This window comes from Sphaeramia orbicularis, chromosome 22 (genome assembly GCF_902148855.1).
Source record: "Sphaeramia orbicularis chromosome 22, fSphaOr1.1, whole genome shotgun sequence".
NCBI classification, from domain to species: domain Eukaryota; kingdom Metazoa; phylum Chordata; class Actinopteri; order Kurtiformes; family Apogonidae; genus Sphaeramia; species Sphaeramia orbicularis.
The window spans coordinates 16,815,929-16,834,744 of NC_043978.1; the positions used below are offsets into that span (position 1 = coordinate 16,815,929).

At 36.2% G+C, this 18,816-nt stretch overlaps 1 protein-coding gene across 1 annotated transcript in view; it reads right to left on the reverse strand.

Annotated features, from left to right (window-relative positions):
* gfra4a (GDNF family receptor alpha 4a) overlaps nt 1–18,816 on the reverse strand; it is a 552,913-nt gene that overhangs the window by 40,033 nt on the left and 494,064 nt on the right. The window contains exon 6 of the mRNA XM_030127272.1: nt 7,540–7,649. Within this exon, the coding sequence (XP_029983132.1) occupies nt 7,540–7,649 (110 nt within the window). The remainder of the gene's footprint in view (nt 1–7,539; nt 7,650–18,816) is intronic.

The following is an 18,816-nucleotide window of genomic DNA, read 5'->3' on the forward strand; positions in this document are numbered from 1 at the left end:
CAGAGGTCACACTAAATACGACCACTTAAAATTATCCTTTGTATTTTACATTTGCTCAATATAAATCAGGTATTTTCCCATATCTAATTCACCGATCATGTAGATGTTCATAAAAGCTCAGATTAAAGTGAATTGTCATAATGTCGGAAACAGAAAAATTAAGAAAATGTGACTTTTTCAACTAAATTCATCATTAACTGAACATAAACCCAGTGTTTCCATCCACTGTCATTGATTCAACTTCAAGGGTTTTACTGGTGACTCAATGTTGTAGAAGATGACGGTGTTTCCATGGTAACTACGGAGCCTCTGAACGTCCAAATGGATCATATCTGATGTCCATGAAAAGATGACAAACTGCATTTTATTTGAATTTAAACAACAATTCATATATTAACCCATAAACACCCAGTGCTACTTTCCTGGCAGTTCCAAAATATTTTTTCTTCTATATTTAACTTTTCTAAAGTGTCAAAGAAGAGTCAAAATCAAGTATTTTTCTATATTTAATTCACTGATCATGTAGATGTTCATAAACGCTCAGACAAACGTTGAGGGTTATTACATCAAAAACAGAAAAAAAATTGAGAAAAAGTGACTCTCAGTAAAATATATCAATAACTGAACATAAACCCAGTGTGTCCATCCACTGCCATTGATCCAACTCCATGGGTTTTACTGGTGAATCACTGTTGTAGAAGATGACTGTGTGTCCACGGTAACTACGGAGCCTCTGAACGTCCAAATGGGTCATATCTGATGACTATGAAAAGATGACAAACTGCATTTTACACCAACTATTTACATATGTATTGATAGGATTAATGGATCAACAGGTATTGAAGATTTTATATGAGTGAATGATTTTTGGTTACCAGTATATGTTTGGTCTTTATGGGTTAAATACAGGAAAATACATGATTTACACTAAAAAATGCAAAACACATTAGATAATATTTCAATAAATGGTGATAAATCACTTCAGAAAGGTTAAATATAGAAAATAATAATAGCATGGGAAGTGCCCCAAAGGTAGCCCTGGGTCTTTAGGGGTTAAACTCATACTTTAGCCATGCTACAGATATAAAGTGTGCCGCAGCAGCAGTAGCGTTGGTGGTTGTTTAGGTGTTCTTCCTTCCCTCTGAGGTCCTCACATGTAGATCCCCTGAGGCAGGTTGGTGAGCTTTGATAAGTGCCGATGCCCTGCAGAGCCGACTCCAGTCACCACCGCCGACGTCTCTCTGAAGTATTCTTTTTATTCTTTTCTGCCTTTGGAGCTTTTCGGCAGGATATGATTGGGAAGTGAAGGGTAATGTGGGTTTTTGGAGCTTGTGTTTTTAAAGGAGGTGGGGAGTAAAATTGCTGCACTTGGAGGCAGTGTGGTGAAAAAGTTCTGATTTACCTCCATTGATTTTTCTCCATCCCAGACTTCTAAACAACACCACCTCTGACTCTCACTTCTACTTCAGTTGTCTGGAATGGCCAATCACTGCTCCACGGCCTTTTGTCCCCGTCTTCCTTTATCTGTCCCCCCTCCAGCAACAACAGTCTTTTTTTCCTGCAACATTTTCTTCCAATAATGACAATAATGATAAGTGGTTTTAACCCATAACGACCCAAACACCTGCCATCGACCGAAAGCATCTACTGACCTAAAATATTTAATACCTATTGACCCATTAATGCAGTGGTTCTCCATCTTTTTCTGTCGGGCCCCGCTTTGGAGGACTAAAAGTCTCCAGGCCCCCCTCAAGCTCAACAGCATTGTAACAGTGGTACAATTAGAACTTTTACTGAAAAAAACATCAATATTGTAACAATACTTTTTGCTTTTCCTTGAATAACTTGTTCAAATTAAAAATAACTTAGATTTTGGCTTGAACAATGTTTTTGGTTCAGTTTGTTTTTGTTACCTCCGCTAGGAGGTATTGTGATCGCTTTGCTTTGTGTGTTTGCGTGTTTGTGTGCGTGTTTGCTTGTTAGCAAGATAACTCAAAAAGTTATGGATGGATTTCCATGAAATTTTCAGGAAATGTTACTGGCGCAAGGAAGAAATGATTAAATTTTGGTGGTGATTGGGGGGGGGGGGGGTCTGTCTTGGCGGAGGTCTGCGCTCTCCGAGTGCTTTTCTTTTGTTTTTTTGTGGGTTTTTTTGTGTTAACAATCTAGCAGCAAAACTATGGGTTGAATTCATACCAAATTGGGTTTATAGATTGCCAGTGACCCAGAATACATTTCATTACACTACCAGTCAAAAGTCTGGACTCTCTGGTTTTTCTTTATTTTCGTGACTATTTACATTGTAGATTCTCACTGAAGGCATCAAAACTATGAATGAACACAAATAGAATAATGTAGTTAAAAAAAGTGAGACATAACTCAAAGCTTGCTTTATATTTTAGATTGTTCAAAATAGACACATTTTACTTTTATTACTGCTTTGCAAATTCTTGGCATTCTCTCAATGAGCTTCATGAGGTAGTCACCTGAAATGTTTTCCAAAAGTCTTGAAGGAGTTCCCAGTGATGCTAAGCACTTGTTGGCCATCTGCGGTCCATCTCATGCCATTTAAATGAGAAGGTGAGTCCAAACTTTTGACTGGTAGTGTACATTTTGGGAAAAGTAGGTCAAAGTTCAAATTTTTTATGATTTTTTTAAATCTTTTTTTTCTACCACTTACTTATAATGGGCATCATTTCAAATGTCTATAAAAACATTAATTTTGTTTCAATGTACTTCAAACTTGCCACATATATAGAGGCAATTGATATGCTGACGTCAGCACACACATAAACATGATGACACCAGCTGGATCGATTCAAAAGGTGGGGTTTGTTGTGCCTGGCACCGCTTGTTCCGAATAAAAATAGGAAATGCGCAATTATCGTACAAGTATGACTGTAAAGTTACTTTTTTTTGGAGGAACATTTTAATTTTGGTAACAAAGATGTACATTTTAACAATATCATTGGGTCAGTGAGCCCATTTACATTACACGTCTCAGAATATTAAAGCACAAACTGTACAACAACACAAACATGTCCCATTTTTCTTTTCCAGTCCAATCCTTGTCCATTCTCCAAACCTAAACTCTTTGTCTAGTCCAGTCACAGATCACCATGGCAGTAGACTGGTTTGTAGTACATCCCTAAAATGAGTCCACGGTGCTCCGATGCCAAAACACTAATTCCACCTGCTACATGTTCTAACGTGAAGAAGAAAAAAAAAACACCCAGGAGTGATCCCATGACCCCCCTGTGTTTGAGAAACACTGCATAAATCCTATCAATCCATGTAAATAATTGGTGTAAAATACAGTTTGTCGGCTTTTCATGGTCATCAGATATGACCCATTTGGACGTTCAGAGGCTCCGTAGTTACCATGGAAACACCGTCATCTTCTACAACAGTGATTCACCAGTAAAACCCATGGAGTTGGATCAATGAGAGTGGATGGACACACTGGGTTTAAGTTCAGTTAATGATAGATTTTACCACAAAAAGTCACTTTTTCTTGATTTTTTTTTTTCTGTTTTTGATATAATAACCCTCAACTTTTGTCTGAGCTTTTATGACCGTCTACATGATCAGTGAATTAAATATAGAAAAATACCTGATTTTGACTCTTCTTTGACCCTACAAAAGTTAAGTATAGAGGAAAAAAATATTTTGGAACTGCCACAAAAGAAGCACTGGGTCTTTATGGGTTAATATATTAATTGTTTAAATTTTAAAGACCAAACAATTTTTATGTCAGTACTTATTAAATATAGACCAACATCTTTTCCCAAAACTCAGCTCTCTGCAGCATAAAAACTACCACATCTAGAACCCATGGTTCCCCACAGGTTAATGCATTAGTAACCATTTGATTTACTCTGAGCTTTAATGAACATCTACATCACAGGTGTCAAACATGCGGCCTGGGGGCCAAATCCGGCCCGCCAAAGGGTCCAGTTGGGATGAAGTTGTGAAACGCAAAAATTACACCAAGATATTAACAGTCCTTTGAGTTCAGGTTCCACATTCAGACCAATTGAATCTCAAGTGGGCAGGACCAGTAAAATACTATCATAATAACATATAAACAATGACAACTCCAAATGTTTCTCTTTGTAAATGTAGATATTTTCATGTATTTACACTGAAACACAGTATAATTTCGCAAAAAATCTGAATAACCTGAACAAATATGAACAACCTGAAATGTCTTAAGAGAAGTAAGTACAATTTTAACAAGATTCTGCCCATTATTAAATGTTTTGTGTGTTTGTAGATCCACTGTGATCTGTAAGTTATAATATACATGTGTAAATGATAAACTGAGACAGAATATTGTTAAAATTACACTTATTTTTTTAGTTTGTTCATGTTATTCACATCTTTTGAAAGGATAGTTTGTAGATGTAAACCTTTTCATAATGTAAATGTACTTTTTTTGCTCTAAAACAGAGAAAAGTTTGGAGTTGACATTATTTATATATTATGTTATTATTTTACTAGTTCGGCCCACTTCAGATCAAAATTAGCTGAATGTGGCCCCTGAAATAAAATGAGTTTGACACCCCTGATGTACATGATCAGTGAATTAAATATAGGAAAATACATGATTTTAACTGAAAAAAACATAAAATAAAAAGAAAACTTCATTCGCAGGCACACTGCTTTTGGACAGACTATGCTTTCAGTCACTGGGACTAAACACTAAAATAACAGTTTACACTCAACATACGAGACCCATAATCACACACCTCCTTCAAATCACAGCTTAACCCATAAAGACCCAGTGTGTCTTTCATGGCAGTTGTCAAATTATTTTTTTTTTCTTTGTTTAACCTTTCCTAAGTGATTGATAAGCATTTATTATAATATTATCCTTTGAATTTTGCATTTTTTAAGTGAAAATCATCTATTTTCTGATGTTTAATTGACTGACCGTGTAGATGTTCATAAAAGCTCAGAGTAAAGTCAAAGGTTATTTTATCAAAAGAGAGAAAAATGAATAAAAAGGGACTTTTTCAATAAAATTTATCATTAACTGAACATAAACCCGGTGTCTCCATCCACTGTCACTGATCCAACTCCATGGGTTTTACTGGTGAATCAATGTTGTAGAAGATGACTGTGTTTCCACGGTAACTACGGAGCCTCTGAACATCCACATGGGTCATATCTGATGACCATGAAAAGATGACAAACTGTATTTTACACCAATTATTTACATGGATTGATAGGATTAGTGGATCAACAGTTCAGATCAGTAAATGATGATTGGGTCTTTATGGGTTAAACATCGGATGAAGAAAAACTAAGCCTATGACCATCAGTAGATTGTCCTCACTGTTTTGATGTTTTGTCTTTTGTCAGTTGTCTTTCTTGTCACCTGCCTATGGACAACAGATGGAAAATAACACTGTTGGTACAATCTGGCATATTTACAGCTGCAATTGTTGTAGATCAGGGCTGTCAAACTCATTTTGGTTCGGGGGCCATATTTAGCCCAATTTGATCTCAAGCGGGCCAGACCAGTAAAATAATGATGTAATAGCCTATAAATTATAACAAATCCAAGTTTTTGTTTTTGTTTTAGTGCAAAAAAACCCCAATTAAATTATGAAAATTTTTACATTTCGCAAAAAAAGATGTTAATAACCTGAAAAAACAGAAATTTCATTCGAAAAATTAGCACAATTTTAACAATATTATGCCTCGACTTATTATTTATACATGTACATTACACACAATGTTACATAAACATTTGGTAACAGGCAGAATATTGTTAAAATTTTGGAGTTTGGAACTAAAATTTGAACAATTTCTACAATATTCCATCTCTTATTATTAACACAACTCCAGATCACAGTGGATCCATAAATGCACAAAACATTTAGTAACAGGCAGAATATTGTAAAAAAAAATTGCACATTTCAGGTTGTTCATCTTTGTTTTTCTTTATGTATTTATTTGTGTTTTATTGTGAAAGATCAGTTTTGTAAATGTAAATATTTTCACAGTGTAATGTTATTTTTTTCACTTAAATTTTTTTTCCACATAATTTTTCACAAAGAAAATTTGTAGTTGTCATTATTTATGGGTTATTGTGTTGTTATTTTTACTGGAGATCACATTGGTCTGTATGTGGAACCTGAACCAAAGTGATTTGGACAACCTGGACCACAGGTGTCAAACATGCGGCCCGGGGTCCAAATCTGGCCCGCCAAAGGTTCCATTCCGGCCCTGCAGGATGAAAGTAAAAAAATTAACCTGAACAGTCAGGGTTGTCCAAATCATTTTGGTTCAGGTTCCACATACAGACCAATGTGATCTACAGTAAAAATAACAACACAATAACCCATAAATAATGACAACTACAAATTTTCTTTGTGAAAAATTATGTGGAAAAAAATTTCAGTGAAAAAATAACATTACACTGTGAAAATATTTACAATTACAAAACTGATCTTTCCCAATAAAATGCAAATAAATACATAAAGAAAAACAAAGATGAACAACCCGAAATGCGCAATTTTTACAATATTCTGCCTGTTACTAAATGTTTTGTGCATTTATGGATCCACTGTGATCTGGAGTTGTGTTAATAATAAGAGATGGAATATTGTAGAAATTGTTCAAATTTTTGTTCCAAACTCCAAAATTTTAACAAAATTCTGCCTGTTACCAAATGTTTATGTAACATTGTGTGTAATGTACATGTATAAATAATGAGTCGAGGCATAATATTGTTAAAATTGCACTAATTTTTCAAATGAAATTTCTGTTTTTTCAGGTTATTCACATCTGTTTTGCAAAATGTAAATATTTTCACAATTTAATTGGGGTTTTTTTTTGTACTAAAACAAAAAGAAAAACTTGGATTTGTCTTAATTTATAGGTTATTAAGTCATTATCTTACTGGTCTGGTCCCCTTGAGATCAAATTGGGCTAAATATGGCCCCTGAACCAAAATGAGTTTGACACTCCTGACCTGGACTGTTCAGGTTAATTTTTTTTACTTTCATCCTGCAGGCTGGAATGGAACCTTTGGCAGGCCAGATTTGGACCCCGGGCCGCATGTTTGACACCTGTGTTGTAAATGTCCAGTAATATGCACTGTCCCTAATAAATAAATGGATAAATAACATTTGGTAAGTGCCACAAAAGTCGCACCGGGTCTTACGGGTTAAACAACCCTTTTGTCCATTTTGTGACCTATTGTTAACTTTGTATCTCCAGTACAATAATCCCTGTTCAGTCACTGTCTCGTCAGGGATAATACTCTCCAAACAGCGCTCAATAGTTGTAATTGCACTACTTATAATGCCGGCGCCTTGGCCAGGCACGCTGCAGCCACATTAATCAGCGCCCCATCGATCATCGGCCCTCGCTTCTCATCACAACCCTTGATTCATTCTTTTGAGTCCTGTTCACGGCGCTCGGTCGCTCTCCGCCTTCCTCCCTCTAAAACCTTTTTGTGCGTGATCCATCACACGAGGTGGGGGAGCCGCCACCGCCACCGCCATGCAGAGATTTAGTTCTTACCTATCAGGCCGGTGTATGCAAGTAGACATGCTCCGTAGTTCTCCTGTTTGCAGCCGCTGGCGCTCAGATCCGAGGGCTGGCAATCATACTGGAACTGTGCCCAGCGAGACCTGTGGGAGCAATAACACGCCATCCATCATTTACTCGTGCTTGGCTGCTGCACAGATCGTGGCACTGAGGGGTGGCCAGCATCGGGACTTTCTTCCAACTATGAAATATGAATGTGCGCCTGAAAACTAGAATTAATATTAGATCTGCACTGGTTTTTATGTAGCATTTCAATTTGGGTTGGGATTTTCCACATGCATTCAGTAGCTTTAGATTGTTTTATTTTGATGAATTGATATCCTTATATGTTGTATATATTTGTTTTATCTGTAGTATAGGGTTGGCTGTTTGTGTGTTCTAGTATTTCTTTGCAGTTTTTTGGTATATTGTTAATATTTTTCAGTATATTATCAGCATCATTTTGTGATATTTTCTTACAGTCTCTTTGCACTTAAAGGGTTTTTGCTACTAAACTGATTTTCATTGTTTCTGTAACAGTGACAATAAAGATCTGGTCTATTCTATTCTATTCTATTCTATACTACTCTACTCTGTTCTGTTCCACTCTTTTCTATTGGCGAAAGAGCAGAGGAATATTAGTAAATGCCAGAAACTGTTCCATTCTATTCTACTGTTACTGTGTTTTATTCTATGTACTCTACTCTGTTCTACTCTTTTCTACTCTGTTGTATCTACTCTGTACTGTTCTATTCTATTCTATTCTATTCTATTCTATTCTATTCTATTCTATTCTATTCTAGTAGAATAGAATAGAACAGAACAGAATAGAACAGAGTAGAATAGAGTACAACAGAGTAGAGTGTTAGAGTAGAATACAGTAGAACAGAACAGAGTAGATAGAACAGAGTAGAATAGAGTAGAACAGATTCTACTGTTCTACTCTATGCTATTCCACTCTACTCTAGTCTACTCTATTCTATTCTACTCTGTTCTGTTCTACTCTATTCTACTCTGTCCTATTCCACTCTACTCTGTTCTACTTTATTCTACTCTACTCTATTCTATTCTACTCTGTTCTATTCTACTCTAGTTTTAACTCTGGTTTGAATTTTGAAGGTGTTACGAGGGAATCCTTGATTTCCAGAAGATGAAAGAATGTATGATTTCCAACACAAACGTCTATTAAATGGAACATGTGATGTTTTCATTTTGTCCTCTGTGACGACTCAGTTTGCACTGTGTATGTTTTCTTTAACGTCTTTACATTGTATTTTTGCCCAGCTGGCACACCCAAATACATACAGTCACAGAAAAAAAGATTAGACCATCAAAAGTCATCAAAAACAGTAGTTATGCATCCCAGTACTAACTCCTGTGTGTATCATGGGACTAAAACAGACAGAAAAGAAAACATGGAATGTCTAAAATTACTGTTTTTGTCATAACTTGACGTAAGAACTGAAGTGATTTTGGTTATTGTCAAGAAAACATGAAAAATGGATAGATATCAGCTCTGAAATTAAACTACTATGAGCTATTTGTGTTGTTCTCATTATATTTGTCCACACAAATGTACCTTTAGTTGTACCAGGCATTAAAATGAACAAGAAATTGAAGAAAATAAGGGGTGGTCTCATAATTTTTTCCGCATCTATATGTTTCTAATAGAAAATTATGACGGCCACAACCACACAGGGGTACTATAAAACACACTTCCACCTCATTGGTTTACCTTTCCACACAGTATCATCTCCACATGGTCATTTCAGTTTCAGCCAACCACACATTTAGTCATTTAACATAAACGGTTTAGTTCATTTAGCATTTAACCATAACTTTATACTGTTTTTATGGCGTACACACATAACACTGCAGGGTGACAACATTACTTACATTATTTGGTTATATTTTGTTCTGTTAATCCTTTTGTTGTTTAGTTTTTTGGGTTACCCAGCATGGTGGGAGTCCTTCCTGGTATGAGGAAAAAGGTGTGGTCAAGGGTGGAGCAATGCTAAATACACCTGCCAGCTCATCCAGACTGTACCACAAGCTGTGACATCATGGGGGTGGGGTGGGGGGTTTGGTTTAGTGTAGCTTTTCTTTGTATTCAGTTGTATTTACAGGGTTTCTGCAGGTATCAGCAAAACTAATTTAATGCTTATTAATGCCACTCTAAACAAATTTAATGCCCATGTCCAACTGCAGATACAGTTTTATATATAGTTTTATGACAGTTTACCGTTGACAGGCTTTAACCAGGTTCTGAAGAGTTCCTCCACCAACCAATCAATTCTGATGAAACTTGCATTTTCCCATTTTTCTGACATTTCCTAATATTCCCTCTGCTCTTTCACCACAGCATGAGCACAGTCACAGCACATTGCATTCCAAACATCTTGTGTTGTCACTTCCTGTATCAGCCATAACAGTGGTGTAGTGGTCCCTGAAGAAGTGGGTATACTCTCAATTTTTGCCTTTTTTTTTTAGTCCAGAAAAACACCCTGTTTTAGAAATAGTGACATGTCAGACTACTCTATTTAGTAGATCAGGTTACTTGATCAGGAGCAGTTTGTAGGTTTTACTGGTCACACAAGCAGCTGCATGAATGTAAATGTATTCAACATGAGGCAAACATAGGATAATGTTAGCCTTTCATAACACTCACCCACAGGTGTCAAATATGCGGCCCGGGGGCCAAATACGGCCCGCCAAAGTTTTCAATCCAGCACCTGGGATGAATTTGTGAAATGCAAATATGACATTGAAGATAGTAACAATCAAGGATGTTAAAATCATTTTAGGTCATTCCAATCTAAAAATGATCAGACCAGTAAAATACTATCATAATAACCTATAAATTAAGAAAATTGCAATTTTTTCTCTTTGTTTTAGTGTGAAAAAGTTACATCACACAAGAATAGTTACATTTACAGACTAGCCTTTTACAAAAAATGTGAATATCCAAAATCTCTTAAGAGAAGTATGTTGCATTTAATAATATTCTCCCTGTTATTAACTTTGTGTATTTTTAGATCCACTGTGATCTCTAAGTTGTGATTCACATGTATAAATAATAAACTAAGGCGTAATATTGTTAACATTGCACTTATTTTTCTTAAGAATTTACAGGTTGTTCATGTTTGTTCATGTTATCTTTGAGTACAATTCGTAGATGTAAACATTCTTATTACAGAATTTTACTTTTTTCATTCAAAAGGTATTATCCTATTATTTATATTATTTTACTGGTCCTGCCCACTTTATATCGTATTAGGCTGTATGTGGCCCCTGAACTAAAATGAGTTTGACACCTCTGCGTTAGCCTGTCATAACATTAGCTTTTCATGATGTTAGCCTGTCATTACATTAGCCTTTCATAACATTAGTCTGCCATAACATTAGCCTTTCATAACATTAGTCTGCCATAACATTAGCCTTTCATAACATTAGCCTTTCATAACATTAGTCTGTCATTACATTAGCCTGTCATAACGTTAGCCTTTCATAACATTAGCCTGTCATTATATTAGCCTGTCATAACATTAGCCTTTCATAACATTAGTCTGCCATAACATTAGTCTGTCATAACATTAGTCTGTCATAACATTAGCCTGTCATAACGTTAGCCTTTCATAACATTAGCCTGTCATAACGTTAGCCTTTCATAACATTAGCCTGTCATAACATTAGCCTGTCATAACGTTAGCCTTTCATAACATTAGCCTGTCATTATATTAGCCTGTCATAACATTAGCCTTTCATAACATTAGCCTGTCATAACGTTAGCCTTTCATAACATTAGCCTGTCATTATATTAGTCTTTCATAACATTAGTCTGTCATAACATTAGCCTTTCATAACATTAGCTTGTCATAACATTAGTCTTTCATAACATTAGTCTGTCATAACATTAGCCTGTCATAACGTTAGCCTTTCATAACATTAACCTGTCATAACATTAGCCTTTCATAATGTTAGCCAGTCATTACATTAGCCTTTCAAAACATTAGTCTCTCATAACATTAGTCTGTCATAACATTAGCCTGTCATAACATTAGCCTGTCATAACATTAGTCTGTCATAACATTAGCCTGTCATAACATTAGCTTGTCATAACATTAGCCTTTCATAATGTTAGCCGGTCATTACATTAGCCTTTCAAAACATTAGTCTCTCATAACATTAGTCTGTCATAACATTCGTCTGTCATAACATTAGCCTGTCATAACATTAGTCTGTCATAACATTAGCCTGTCATAACATTAGCTTGTCATAACATTAGCCTTTCATAATGTTAGCCAGTCATTATATTAGCCTTTCAAAACATTAGTCTCTCATACCATTAGTCTGTCATAACATTAGTCTGTCATAATATTAGCCTGTCATAACATTAGCCTTTCATAACATTAGCCTTTCATAATGTTAGCCGGTCATTACATTAGCCTTTCAAAACATTAGTCTCTCATAACATTAGTCTGTCATAATATTAGTCTGTCATAACATTAGCCTGTCAAAACATTAGCCTGTCATAACATTAGCTTGTCATAACAATAGCCTTTCATAATGTTAGCCTGTCATAACGTTAGCATACTCGCACAGTTTAAGTATCTGCAACAAAATCTCTCCCCCTCTAAATGTGCAGTCATATGGCCAGTAGTTTAACAGTGACTCATTCTGAAACCACCTTAAAACTTACCTCAGAATTATGTATTCCATGAAAGTAGGTTATCTCAATACATGTCATTTAAAGGACGTTTTTTTCTGCCTTTCTCATTTGCATTTCCAATAATCGCGCATCTTTCAACTAGCTGTGCCGTGACCTGTCAATCAACTGGGTTAGCATTGGCACCTGAGCTGGCCAATCAGATTCCAGAGGTGGCCGGCGCTAGTTAGCTACCTAGTTAGTTTTCCTCATTATGACCCGCCCTACTCTGCCTGTGATTGGCTTGTCAGTCCTCATGCCTAAAGTTAACCAATCTAATCAGTGAAGGCAGTGAATGCTAGCCAATTAGAGGCAGAATAGGGCGGGTCATGGCTTCACCATTCTAGGGGAAAAAATGGGCAATTTGGCTGCAGATACTGCTGAATGGAGCACATTAGGGGGGATTTAGAAGTGGATATACGCAATGATGACTAAAAAATAAGTAGATATACCCTGAACTGCACCAGTGGGCCATAAACAATAGCTAATTAAAGGGTTCCACCTGTCAATCACCACACTATACTTCCAATCAAAATTATTAAATGTTTATATAATCAAAATAAATCAAGAATAACAATGATTTTTTTCCATCAAGGGTATTTTATTTTTTAATGCCTCTGGACATTGAATTTAATGCATCTTAATGCCATTTAAGGCCTTCATTTTCACAAAATCTATTTAATGACGTTTAATGCTTTTTAATAACCTGCAGAAAAGCTGATTTCCGTGTCCATTGTGTTTTCCCCTTTTGTGTTCTATGGTTTGGCCAAGCCGGTACATATGTGCCCATTTGTCTCATTATGTTAGGTCAGGTTGTTCTGTTCACAGTCCCGGTTTCAGTTGAGTATAGTTATGTCATGTTGACCTCTGTTATAGGCCTAATCTTTGAAAATTTGATTTGTAATACTGTTGGACTTTTGTTGGGAGAATAAAAACCCCATTTTTGAAGCCTTAAATCCTGTCTCCTTGCTGCATTACTGCTCAGTCCCTAACAAAGATGTAAGATACAAGTAGTCCATAAAGTTGGAATAAAATATTTTTGCTTGTTCTCATGAAATAACTGTGACAATATGATTTACTATTGGCAGATAAAGTAACTGGAATTCAGTATGTGACCGCTGCAGCTGATCACAGGTGATTACTGATGTGTATAAATAGAGGAACGTGTCTGAAAACAAACTTATTCCAACTTTATAGGCATCAGTGTATGATACGTCATCGGAAAGATCATATGTTCTATCATCTGTGTTTGTAAGACATGAGGCTAATCCAGAGTCTACGTTACATCAGTTTAAACATACAACGGCGTATTAGGGCCATATAACAAAATAAAAACGCTTGTCATTAGAATAAAGTCGTAAAATATCAAGATAAAACACGTAATTTTATGAGAATGAAGTTGAATACAAAAAGAGTCATAATTTTACGAGAATAAAGTTGTAGTTAAAAAAAAAAAAACAACTCATAATTTACAAAATAATGTCGTACTTTTATTACAGTAAAGTCGTAATATTTTAAAAATAAATTTGCAATAGTACAATAAAAAATCATAATTTAGAAATTGTAATCCTTAAACCTTGTTGATGACAGAGTTGCCGGTTACAGCGAATGCAACAAGCAAAGCAGCAACTTTCACTTCTGTTGAACCAGACGACTAATGCTAATGTGTTGATGGTGGGCGGGGCTAATAGGCTCAGTATTTGGACTTTGTGTGTAAACCCCAAATGAAAGTATAACATCACAAAATGTTCTAAATTTCCATTATGCGACGAGTGGGTACAACTTTACTCTTGTAAATGATGATATTTTTTCCACCTGTTTTTAAATTATAACTTTATTTTCATAATATTATGGCTTTACTCTTCAAATATTACGACTTTATTCTTATAAAATTATGACTCTTTTTGTATTCAACTTTATTCTCATGAATTTAGTGGTTTTATCTCAATATTTTATTACTTTATTCTCGTAGTGACAAGTTTTTTTATTTTCATATGTGGCCCTAATATGCCATCATACAAACATAACCACATTTTTATCTATTTTTTTTGTTAAACATTAACTATGATATGTTTTATGCCGGATTTATGCCATATCATTCATTATATATCTTCTGCATCTTGTTGTCTGTGGAATCCCTATTGGAATTTTCAGCCAAACTAGAGAACTAGAAACTTCCAGAAGTACCATTTTACTTGAGTCTCACATTCTCATATACCTAATATTACTGCAAATAGTCCCTTTTTCATCAATCAAAGTTCAATACCAACAGTCTATAACGGTCTACATGGTTTGAGGAAAATCTGCAATGTATCGTAACATTGTTCAATAGTGCAGTAACAATGTGACGTGCAATAAATGACTTCTTTCAGTCATCATTCAGTTGATAAAGTGGGCGTCATGTGATCGGCCAAATGGAGTAAAAGCATGGCCTGTGTATCCAGCACTTAATAGGTCAAAGGTTCACATGCAGGGTGTGAATGTATCGAGCGTGAAAATAAAACGTTTCTTTTCACCAGGTCATAAAATAATTTATCAGTCAACACGAGGACGAGGGGATAAGAACATCTGAAAAGTGATGGTGATAAAAATGTAAGTCAATAATGATGACGACTTATAGATATTTTTACTCAACATGGACAAATCTATTAACTTATCATTTGGGGCGCCATGAAGGGGGGGGGTGAACGTGACAAATTCATGGGGCCCAGCATTTCTGGGGGGCCCACAGAGCAATGGAGGGGGTCCAATGGATACAGGTTAAAAGTTGTGCAAATTTTGTGTAAGGTCCGCTGTATAAGAGAGGAATGGAAACCAGGAGTTGGACATTGACAGCATGTTAAGTTTCACTTTCGCTTCATGCCAGCATTAGTTACGGACAGTTACGCTAGCAATTATAGGCCCCATGAAAGCTAAACGTTATGGGCTCTTCATAAAATTCAGTATCTTTTTGATGTGTTGGACCAGGTTGGGGGGGTTGTACATGGCGGTGTGGTCCATGACTAACATAACTGTTGTGAAGCGAAACTGAAACTTTACATCAGGGGTGTCAAACTCATTTTAGTTCAGGGGCCACATTCGGTTAAATTTGATCTGAAATGGGCCCAACCAGTAAAATAATAACATAATAATATATAAATAATGTTAACTCCAAACTTTTCTCAATGTTTTACAGCGAAAAAAGGAAATGTACATTATGAAAAGGTTTACATCTACAAACCATCCTTTCAAACAATGTGAATAACAGGAAAAAAAATGAAAAAAAAAAGTGTAATTTTAACAATATTCTGCCTCAGTTTATCATTTCCACATGTACATTAGAACTTACAGATCACAGTGGATCTACAAACACACAAAACATTTAATAACAGGCAGAATATTGTTAAAACTGTACTTACTTCTCTTAAGACATTTCAGGTTATTCACATTTTTTGTGAAATTATATTTTGTTTTAGTGTAAATACAAGAAAATTTTTACATTTACAAAGAGGAAAAATTTGGAGTTGTCATGAATTACACTGGGTTACAAAAAAATGTTTTTTGCAAGTTGTCTAGGTTTTTTCAACTGAATTAGGCCCATTTTGCACCGCTAAATCCAAAAATGACATCTGTTTTTCTCAATCAGGTCAGGTTTTTTTTTTTGCTAATTTGATTTTGAAAAATTTGATCTTCTCACAAAATATAATAATTAATACCAAAATAAGATTGGTAAGCACACTTTATGAAACTTGTGACTTGATTCCTGTTAGGTACAATGGTGTATTCACCACAGATGTAGCAGAATACGTCAGGCTTATTTTTGCAAGATCTTCTAGTCGAAGCCATTTCATTCACCTGTAATATTAAAAAAAAACATTAATCATAAATTGGCAAAAGTCAAATCTTCAGAACTCGTTTATTGCAAGAAATATGAAAGAATTTTTATCATATGATGTGAAAATGCCCATAAATGTAAGCAAAAATGTTAAAAAGCCAATATGTAGCATAGTTCAGAAAGTTGACCTGATTGAGCAAAATTAATGTGATTTTTGGATTCAGCACACCAAAATTATCCTAAATCAGCTCAAAAAACTTCAACAATAAATTTGTTGTTGACCAAGTCAAGCCAAGCCAAGTCAAGTCGAGCTGGTTCCATGTAGTGGAAGTGCCGCATAAGTGTATCAGTATCGCCAATACCAGTCTTTTACTTGGTATTGGATCGGATAGGAAATCCGTAGTATCAAATATCACTACTTTCCATATGTCTACCACCAGCCCTGCTCCGACCTCAACACTCTTCTACCCACCTGTCCTCACATCAACTCTCTTTGCCCTTCAAAAACTGCCGCTCTACTCACTCCTGGTGACACCCATCCCTCTCTTTACCGTCCTTCCTACTTCCCTCAGTCAGGCGTCTTGTGGAACGCTGCCAGAGTGTAAAAAGTCAATGAGGGGCAAAGACAGGCCTTGGCTCTGCTCTCTAAATACCGTGGGTGCTGTCTGGCAGACCTAGCTGTGAGCAGATGAGACAAATATGGATCTTCCGTATAAATACTTCCTCCCACTGCCGTTCCGCCTTCACTCCTTCACCTTTTCTGCCAGCCACCCAGACATCTAGCCTCATCATCACCATCATCATCACGGTACAAGGCTATCTCGGCCATCATATCGCATCATCAGCCCCCGTCGACTGACATTTGCGACGGGAAACCCTGGGGGCACCGCGACTCCCCGCTCTCCCCTCATTTGTCATGTCATTGTAATGATGTGCGTTAAACTCAAAGGCTGTGTGTTAAGTGAAGACATCCTCTGCGGGCTGCCAGTTAATGCCAGCTGACTGGTATGGGATTGGCGGGCCGGGCCGGGCTGGGGCCTTGAGAGGCTCCATCCATCTGGGCAGCGGTGGAGGATAATGCCTGATCGATAGCTGTGACAGATGAAGCCCTTTGTCTTCTTGACATTTGAAGAGGAACTAGATTAAACGCTGGCGACCATTTGCTGTCAGAGACTGGATGGGTCTAAGAACTCCATGTTTTCAGTCCCCTGTGATAGAGGCAAACACAGCTGCGGAATTTTTATCGTTTTGTGATTGGATGTTTACAGTGTAAACTAGAACACAGTCTTGGTTTCAGTGTCTCACGTACAAAAAGGATGAACCCCTTCATGCATGAATTATGAAAAAAAGTATCTAGATTTTTTTTTTTACATTGATTTTATTACTCAAAATTAGGCTAAAGTTGAAATGCATTTTTGAATTTTTTTTAAAAAATATGTTGTTTTTAAGAAGATATTTAAACTCCTGATACCCTGGAAAGTACAAGTTTTGTATCCTGGTCAGCCATCCGGTTTTCCCAGTGTATTCAATACAAACAAAACAGTCTGGAATTGGTCCAATCGCTGTGAAATATGCACGATCTATTCTGTACCAACCAGTCACAAGTCTGGGGGGCCAGTGTCTAGCAATGCGTCATACTTCTTTTTGTCGCGAGTCAAAGTCAGTTCCAAGTCCACAAATCTCTTTACAACTGTTGTCGGTTGTTTACTTGATTCAAAAATAAGGACTGAATTACAGATTACACCTGTAATCTGAAGTTTCTCTGACAAAAGTGACAGCAGTCATTCACTGAGGTTTCTACTCGACCACCATCACCACATGCCATGACGGAAGCATACTGACGTTAGGGATCTGCTTATCGCATAATTACGTCACATTCGTCTTATCTGTGATTGGTTTACTCGGCGTCTGTTAGTCCTGCCTTCATATTTGAATTCAAGCCTTGTGATTCCAGACGGATTTCTCATTAAGATAGGCGGATGGCTGGCCAGGCTACAAGTTTTGGCTTTTTTTAATTAAATAATTGCCTATATTGGAAACATCATGATGCAACAGTTTTTTCATAGATAGATAGATAGATAGAATGTCCTTTGCGGTGGACAGTTGTTTTGCTATGAAACTCAGAAAACCGATAGTTGGGTCTTAGGAGGTTAACTTTATGAGATCACAGAGCAATCCAAATTCTAAAACTAAGATGATACTTTTTTCCGTTGTATTGCTTAGGGTCTACAGCACAGGTGTCAAACATGCGGCCCGGGGGCCAAAACCGGCCCACCAAAGGTTCCAGTTCGGCCCGCGGGATGAATTTGCAAAGTGCAAGAAAGGGCATCAAACTAAAAAATAGTATCATAATAACCTATAAATAATGACAACACCATTTTTTCTCTTTGATTTAGTGCAAAAAACATTAAATTATGAAAATGTTTACATTGACAAACTATCCTTTAACAATAAAATGTGAATAACCTGAACAAATATGAGCAACCTGAAATGTCTAAAGAGAATTAAGTGGAATTTTAACAATATTCTGCCTGTTACTAAATGTTTTGTGTCTTTGTAGATCTGATCTGTAATGCACATGTATAAATGATAAGTCAAGGCATAATATCGATAATAAAATTGTACTTATTTTTCTTAACAAATTTCTCTTTTTCCAGGTTATTCACATCTTTTTTTGTTTGGATAGTTTGTAAATATAAATATTGGCATAATTGAATGTTACTTTTTGCGCTAAAACAATTTGGAATTGTCA